The sequence below is a fragment of the Lathyrus oleraceus genome, chromosome 2 (genome assembly GCF_024323335.1).
Source record: "Lathyrus oleraceus cultivar Zhongwan6 chromosome 2, CAAS_Psat_ZW6_1.0, whole genome shotgun sequence".
Taxonomy (NCBI): Eukaryota; Viridiplantae; Streptophyta; class Magnoliopsida; order Fabales; family Fabaceae; genus Lathyrus; species Lathyrus oleraceus.
The window spans coordinates 143924185-143933616 of NC_066580.1; the positions used below are offsets into that span (position 1 = coordinate 143924185).

Consider the following 9432-nt stretch of genomic DNA (forward strand, 5'->3'; position numbering starts at 1 on the left):
ACCGGATTGACCCGCTATGAGAATACTATATAGAAAGTTATGTAAAGTGTCATAAGTTATTCTCATGGTGATAATAGTGTATACCACTCTTCGACCTGAAACCACTATGGATCCTAGATGTAGAGTCGAGTTCTTTATTGCTGATCCAACGTTGTCCGTAACTGGATAACCATAAAGACAGTTGATGGGTACTCCACGAAGCATGCTGAGGGACATGAGTGTCCTAGATGGAATTTGCCAATCCTGCGTAACAGGATAAATGTCTATGGGCCAAATATTGAACTGGACAAGGGTGACACGGTCTATACCTTGTGTTCAATATAGACATAAGGGCAAAGGGGTAATTATACACATAATTATTATCACAGGAGGTTTTGTCAGATCACATGATATTTTCGTGACTTGGGTAGCAGTGATGTGTTGCTAGATACCGCTCACTGTTTATTATGTTAAATGCGTGATTTAATATAATTGCCAACGCCGCGAAAACCTATAGGGTCACACACAAAGGACGGATTGATGAGAGATAGAGTAACTAAGGAACACCGTAAGGTACGGTGCACTTAAGTGGGAGACGAAATATGGTAAGGTACCAAATACTTAAGTGATTTTGGGCATATTATAAGATATGGGCCAAAATACACTTAAGTGGGCTTTTTAGCTTGAAGCCCACACAAGTGGTTCTATAAATAGAACCCCTTGGGTAGAAGCATTGTCACTCGAATCCACTCAGACAGAAATTCAAGTAGAGACTTGGAATTTTGTTTCCCTCTTTCTCTCACTCAAAGCCTTCATTCATAACAGCTAGCACTGCGATTGAAGGAATCCGTTCGTGTGGACTGAGTAGAGACGTTGTCATCGTTCAACGTTCGTGATCGCCCCGTGGATCTGTATCAAAGGTTTTGATCATTATCAGAGATCTGCACCAAAGGTTTGAATCGCCACAAGAGGTAACGATTCTATCACTGATCATGCCCATTCGTAAGGATCACTAAATGGAGAAAATTTTAAATTCCGCTGCGCCTTGGATGGCAATTCTCCTTCACTTACTTAGCAGCTTCAATCAAGTAGACAGACACTCATGCTTAAAAGCTTTGAGTGACAAATTACAACTCAAAAATCAGACCAATTCAATCATCTATGGATGAATTGGATGGCTTACAAGTCACACGACCACACAAGACTTAAACCCTTATTCTCTATCAATATTTTGCTCTGTATTTCTTGTGTATAAAATCAGGTTTTCCATGTCCTTTTTATAGAAGCATTTGGATGGGCTTGGACATCATAAAACCCTAAAACTATTTTCCTTTTAAATATTCTCATGACAGCTGATTAGATCTCTTTGGAAAATAAGTAAATCTGGTTGTAATTAATGATTGAATGGGTGTGTAAATCAGATCTTCAATCATACATAGATTTGCATTAAAAACACAATCACATAATATATAACATTCAGACTGAATGTTTTGTATACAGATGTCATGACATCGGGTCTGACATCCTGGAACAATCCTGCATAATTATATTTTAAACATCCAGCAGGTACATGATATCAGATGTCATGACATCGGGTATGACATCCTGAAACAATCCTGCATAATTATGTTTTAAACTTCCAGCAGGTACAAGATATCTTATGTTAAGACATCACAGGTAACATCTTGTGAACACTCTTGGTTTTACCAAAATTTCTGCCAACACCTAGAACTAACAAAATATGGTTCATCCTGCGAAGGGATTGCATAGTACTTAAGAGGACGGTTCTGCGACCCTTCAGCCATCTCTGGTTGTATAACTGGTTCAGAAATAGGGATATTAGGATCGGGAAGATTTAGCTTGATACGATATTCTCGTATCAGGTCTCGTATCCGACGTTCTAATCTTAGATAATGCTTAGGTTCGTCGAATGGTAGCTTTAATTTCTCGCCTTGAGAGCGAGTACTTGGCATACACTCGACAAATTAGAAAGGGAAATATAGTTGTTTGCCTTAGTCTATACTGGGCAACACTGGAGTTACGATATCGACTAAATTAGTCCCCAGCAACGGCGCCAAAAACTTGATCGCGACTTAGTAAGTCTATGGGAATTGTGACTGCAAGTGCACAGTCGTATCACATGGTTTTAAAGATTATCGAACCCAAAAGGTATAATAATCGAACGTATCGTTATCTAATGTTACTATGTAAATCTAAGGCTAAGGATCGTTCTAAGATTGGAGGGATGAAGAGAAATAACTATAACGTAAACAAAATATTAATAAAGATATTTAATAAAGGGATATCGGTATGTAACACATCAAACTTCGGGGATTCGATAGATAGTTTGTGTAATCTTATTGATCAAAATATTCTTCAGTAGAAATTATTTATAAAAAGGAGTTTGTCTCACACTCTCGTTTTTATTGACTCTGACCATACTCTTAAACCAGAATGCTTGGCTCTCGCGGTCTCATTATGAATTTCAAAGTAATTTTTGAATATGAATAAAGTCTAACTAATCCTAAAGCGCTATCCCTGTGTTTAGGATTAATGCCTAGTTTCAGCTATCCGGTTAAAGTCTCACACTCTTGTTTTTATTGACCGTAACCTTTGTTTGCTTTGTACTCTCGTACGAAAAACAATTTTGAATAAAACAAGAAACTAAAACCGGAAAATAATATTTTATAAGTCCAACACCAATTACTTACGAATCCCATCGTTTCGACGGTCTTTACGTACCGATACCTAGAGGTTTAGCCGGACATGGATCCGGTAACAGACATGGTATTCAGATAATTAAGCATACAATAAGGCATAAGTAATTAAAATGGCAATTCAAATAAAACCTGGAATATAAATCGAGAACTTGGAATGAATACTGATTCTTCAAATTAAACAACGCCGATAAGCTTTGGCAATCGAGTACACCGTTATAATCAAATTCATATGCTTAAACAATAAATTGCAATAGTCCCCAATGTGGAGAATCTATTGCTTTTACAAAGTAAGAAACTGCCTAAGAAAATCTAACCAAAAAAATCTGATTGGAAAAAAATGCACACTTGGTGAGAAAACCGACCCTCCTTTATATACTTCCACTCCCACTAATTGTAGCATTCGTTGGTTGAAAAAGTAAGTGGAAGTCATGGATAAAAGTGTGGAGGTCGTGGCTAAAAAGGTGGAGAGAAATAAGGGAAACCGGGTTGATGGCGGCTGCCATAACCCTAATATGGTCTCCGTGGCGGGCGCCACCTTTTGTGGGATGGGCGCCACCACTTTATAGCTTCGTGGCGGGCGCCACCACTCCCTTTAGGTCATATGGCGGGCGCCACACATCCAAGTGGTGGGCACCACATGTCCATTTGGTGTGGTGAGCGCCATGCTTTCTATTTTTCTCCATTTTCTTCTCTTTTTATTTCCTTTTTGCTATTTTCCACTTTGCTTGCCTATACATCTCTTATTCGATAAATACTTGAAATAAACATAAAATACTGTGTAATAATAAATGTTAATCAAGTAAAAAGCAATGCATATGAAGCCAAATATACAATACGTTTTCGCGTTATCAACTCTTCTAAACATAATTCTTTTCAGACTTCTCAAAATGTATGGATTGACTTCGGAGATATAGCCAGGAGTCTGAAGCACCAGTTCAATATAGGAGAACATCAGTCTTCCAAGTACCAGTAATCTTGTTTTATTGGTTTCTTCCAAATTCCACATTTCCTTCCTCCTTCAGAGTTAGGATTTGGAATGTAGACCTTCTTCTTGTTGTAAGTTTTAACCAACCACTATTAACGTGTTAATTGCAGGTGGTTAGGGGTTCTTTCTACAGAATTTAAGAAGGCATGTTTCTCCTTAACCCAGTTTGTGTTTTACTTCAGACATACATGCATCGATTGAGAGTGCGTACAATAATCCTGATAACGGTTGGAAGGATCCACCATATGTGCATGTCTATTGTATCAGACATATTGCTCAAAATTTCATGAGGGAAATTAAAGACATAAACCTCCAATTTTTTTTTATTAATATGGGTAAGTATTTATTTGTTAACATTATATCTTAGTTAATAATAGATTATAACATTATAGCACTTTTCTTATAACATACATGGTATGCTTTAAACCGACCAACATTTAAATACTACCAAAAAGAAATTGCATTAGCTAATGCCGATGCTTTAAGGTCGTTGTACAATATTCTAGTACAAAAATGGAAGCGGGCATTTGAAGAGGGTCGGCGTTGTGGTCAAATGACAACGAACCTCGTCGAGTCAATGGACTCAATCTTTAAAGGCATTTGTAATCTGCCAATCACAACATTGGTAAGTGCAACCTACTATCACTATTTACGGAAAAAGGTTTATAATGGAGTACAGTGTTGGAATCTTGGCAAACATTTACAAAAAAACTGCATGAAGGTGATGAGAGAAGAAACAACAAAATCCAACATGCATCATGTAACCTCTTTTGACTATACACGTCACAATTTCAGTGTGAAGGAGACAATAGACCACAGTGAGGGGAAGCTTTTGGGACGTTACAAGACCGACCTCTTAAATGGTTCGTGTGACTGCTGAAAGTTTCAAGCTTACCATGTTCCTTGTTCATATGTTATCGTTGCATGTTCCGGTGTACACCAAGATGCATATGCTCATTTTCCAATGTTTACAAGGTCACAAGCCTATTTCGTTTTTACAACACAACCTTTTCAGTACTACCATATGAGGAATATTAGCTTGTTTGTGAAGGAGATCAAAGTTTCCATAATCCAAGTATGCAGAGGAACAAGAAAGGTCGTCCAGTAAGCACACATATTAGAACATAAATGGACACGACTGATAAGTTTGAGAGAAAATATGGATTGTGTCGTCTTCCTGGTCATAACCGAACTCGGTGTCCCACTATTAGAACTAGTAATAATTAAGTTTTTTTAGTGAAATATCAATTTCAGATTGCCATTAATTGTTAATTAAGTATTTATGTCGTTGTTAAATGAACGCAAACGTTTGATAATAGATAACAAGACAAACAACATTTAACAATGCAGACATGGGTGAAAATAGGCTAGATCGAGATATACTTTACATTTAAAAACGCAGACATGGGTGAAAATAGGCTAGATCGAGATATACTTTGCCAAGCCTAAGTCTGCCCTGTCAAAAAAACTAAAGCCTAAGCTTGGCCTACAACATGTCATAGACTTGTTTTTAGGCCCGGGTCTAGCATTTTTGAAGGCCTAGTTAGCCTACATAAAAACCTATTTATTTTAGACAAATATAAATAAGTAATTCAAATAATGTTTAAATAGACTAATAAGACCAATGAGACTAAAAGTTTGTTTGCATTGAATTATTTTAATTTACCTATTCGCATAAATTTTGTAAGATTATTTGTTTAACAGAACTTATAAAAACAACTTAGGACATTGTTCATAAGATGTTTTCATCTTATTTCCATAAGTTATCCAAGATAACCAAGTTGTATTTATGTATTTTAATTCAAAGTACAAAACATAATATAATGATAGTAAAAAATTATTCATATTTATTTAAATAGGTCATTCTGATAGGCTTAAAAAGTTTTTTTGATCGTCTGAGGCCTAATCTTTTTTAACTAAATAGTCTTATAAAAAAAAACCTAGGCATTTTTTATTTGAAAAAAAAATCAAGCCTGACCTAAGCTTATGTAGGCTAGGCCGTATGCCTCTATTAGTCTACCTGGCCTATTTCCACCCCTAACCGCAGATTACCATCTCAAAATATAATACAAACAACAAATAAAACCACTTCACACCACAAGATTTCTAAGAAATTGCAACAATCAAAACAATATCATCGACGTCAGACATCATAACTCTGACATCACTATCATCTTTAACTCGTACTCACATACGCCATATGCCATTGTTGTCTTCTGAAACAGGGATGTTCAAAATAAGTCTCTCAATACTTCTATTTCTTTCACCATCATTAATTTCTCTGTCTAACCAACGAATCAAGTTTCTCTCTAGTTGCTCAAAACTTTGGATGTTCCAAAAAGCATCTTCGTCAGAGGCTTGAAACTCGAATAAATAACAAGCACGTAGCGACGATTCAGGTTAGAACAAATGAATAACGTTAAAAATTAGAAAAAATTGAGAAAAAATATGAAAAAACGAATAAGATCACATCTCTATTTATACCGGATTCACCACGTGGTATCGCCAAAACAATTGGCGGATCCATTATAGATAATCAGAGCAACCTCCAATTGCAGTTCCAACTATGTACTTAAATAATAAAAAAAAGCAACCGCCAAACTCTGTACTTAAATAGTAATAAAAAAATCGTCAATTGCAATTCCTGACCTGTAATTAAATAATAAAAATAAAAAATATCTGTCAATTGCAATTCCAGACTTGTACTTAAATAATAAAAAATATAAAGCAACCGTCGATTACAGTGTCACCTTTGTATTTTAACAATAAAAAATAAGTTAATTAAAATAATTACGTACATATAAATAAATTAAATTATTTATTATAATTTAAAAACTAATTAATATATATATTTATTATTAATTTTAATATTTACTTTTAAATATATTATTTAATATATATTCATTATTAATATTAAGTTCTTAAAAAATTAAAGATGATATATTAAGTGATCTTTTCTATAAAAAAAAATGGCATACTAGTAAAATATTCTCGATACATGCCTAATTCACAATGGATCCACTTCTAGAAGGTACAAATCCACTAGGGACCATAGTGCTCACCCCATAATCAGTATCTCATTATTGAGACTGTCCACAATTTCAGAAAAACACATGTACACCGCTAGTTTAGAGATAATATCCTAATCCAACTTAGGGTTCACAATATATAGTCCTCAACCTTCAGCCAAACCAAAACCACTCAATTGTAAACATGTCTTCTGCAACAATAATAGCAATATTTTCTTTCATTCTTCTAACTGTTATATACCTATCATTCCAAATCATTTTTCATCCAAAACAAAAAATCAATTTCCATAAAAGGCCACCAGGTCCACCAACTCTACCTATAATCGGAAACCTTCACATGTTAGGCAAACTTCCACATCGAACACTTCAATCACTCTCCAAAAAATATGGTCCAATCATGTCCATACAACTTGGTCAAGTACCAGCTGTTGTCATTTCATCTTCAAAAGCTGCAGAATTGTTCCTCAAAACACACGACCTTGTTTTCGCAAGCCGACCAAAGATTCAAGGATCTGAGCTCATGTCTTATGGCTCCAAAGGGGTGGTTTTTTCTGAGTATGGTCCTTATTGGCGTAGTGTAAGGAAACTTTGCACTTTGAAACTTCTTAGTGCTTCTAAAGTTGAGATGTTTGCTCCTATTAGAAAACAAGAGTTGAGTGTTTTGATTAAATCATTGGAGAAAGCTGCTTTGGTGGGTGAGGTTGTGAATGTTAGTGAGGCTGTAGAAAATCTTGTTGAAGATATTATATATAAAATGATATTAGGTAGAAGTAAATATGAGCAATTTGACTTGAAGAAGTTGGTTCAAGAAGCATTGACTTTGATTGGAACTTTTAATCTAGCTGATTATGTTCCATGGTTAGGAGTATTTGATCTTCAGGTATGTACTTCTTCTCCTTCTGATCTTGATTATAAACAGGAAAAAAAATTAATGTATATTTATTAAAATATATAAGTGAAAGCAAACCAAGACAGTTTTTCCTCTCATTTGTTAGGGATTAACACGAGGTTTCAAGAAAATCAGTAAAACACTAGATGAGATGTTAGAGATGATACTAGCAGAGCATGAACAAACTACTAATGTAGACAAAACTCGCGGTGAAGACTTTATAGACATACTTCTTTCGATTATTCACCAAACCATTGATCAAGATAGTGAGCAAAATCATGTCATTGATCGAACAAACATCAAGGCCATTTTACTCGACATGATAGTGGCAGCTATTGATACCTCTACTACATCAATTGAGTGGACTTTATCTGAACTATTAAGGCATCCAAGAGTGATGAAAATTCTTCAAAATGAGATACAAGATGAAATAGGAAATAAGAGAATGGTTGAAGAGAAGGATTTGAAGAAGTTGAATTATCTTGATATTGTGGTTGATGAAATGTTAAGACTTCATCCTGTTGCACCCTTACTACTCCCTCGCGAATCTAGAGAGAGTGTCACAATTGATGGTTATTTCATTGAGAAAAAGACACAGGTCATGATAAACGCATGGGCAATAGGGAGAGATCCTAATATTTGGTCAGAAAATGCTGAGGAATTTTATCCAGAGAGATTTATTGACAAAAAAATTAATTATCAAGGACACGAGTTTGAATCTATACCATTTGGTTCCGGTCGTAGGCGTTGTCCTGGAATTCAATTGGGTTTGATTACTATTAAGTTGGTTATAGCACAATTGGTGCATTGTTTTAATTGGGAACTTCCCTATAATGTTAGTCCTTCTAATTTGAACATGGAGGAAAAATTTGGACTCACAACCTCAAGAGCTCAACATTTATATGCAATACCGCATTATCGTTTGGTTGATGCCAAACATGAATAAATCTAAGTATATTCAACAAGTTTATGACTAATCAATATAATAAGTATAGTTGGTCTATTATTGATGTTTAAGTTTATTAAAGTATTATTGAGTAATATATTATACTATTTGTTATCTCTAACAATACTTGAAAAATGTTATACTATAAATAAAACTTCCCAAAAGAATATGCATGTACAACGGTTTTGAATGTATTTGATAAACAAGGAGTAACTAGACTATGATTAGTTGTACCCTAAGGCAAACAAAGTTTTGGTAAGTTTATAGTTCTATTGTCGGCTAACTCGTTTTAAGTCATAGATGGATATATTCAATTTATCTAAGGTCAAGGAAAATTTTCATATAAATCCTCTTTATCTAAATTGTGATGTAAAATGGTTGTATTAATATTTAATCGGTGAAGGTGTCAGTTATAAAAGGACGTCACGAATAAAATAAGGTGAATGTTAGTCATTTAATTACAAAAATACAGGTTTTAAGTTTCTCTTCTCTTTAATTGAATCTCTTAGCTATTATACAAAATTTGTACCGTTCAATAGGTCCGTTGGCTAAAAATTTAATTAGTCGTTGGGTCTTTTAATAGGTGAGAGTTTGAAGATCCATTTGCAGTCGATGGGTCTTTTAATAGGTGAGAGAAAGGTTAATTTCCAAATGTTGGTGTCACTTAGGGACTTGAGTTCATATGCTCTGGGCCTTTTGCCAATTAGGGTCAGTTATGGCCTTGGAATAACATGATGTTTTAGTTATGGTTGATAATTTAAAGTTAAAGCATCTATGATTTTGAGATAAATTAGTATAAGAAAGAAAATTTTGAATAGGATACAAAGAAGTACCTTAGTTAGGTGGTGTGGAAATGGAATGTGTACCTTAGTTAAATCATCTAA

The 9432-nt window shown here is 34.7% G+C and overlaps 1 protein-coding gene across 1 annotated transcript; it reads left to right on the forward strand.

The window, feature by feature from the left end:
* The first annotated feature begins 6765 nt into the window (after positions 1–6765).
* Positions 6766–8605, forward strand: LOC127118548 (cytochrome P450 CYP736A12). The gene is made up of 2 exons (XM_051048760.1): positions 6766–7593; positions 7709–8605. The coding sequence occupies exons 1-2, from the start codon at positions 6898–6900 to the stop codon at positions 8546–8548; spliced, it is 1536 nt and encodes a 511-aa protein (XP_050904717.1). The 5' UTR covers positions 6766–6897; the 3' UTR covers positions 8549–8605.
* Positions 8606–9432: the final 827 nt, after the last annotated feature.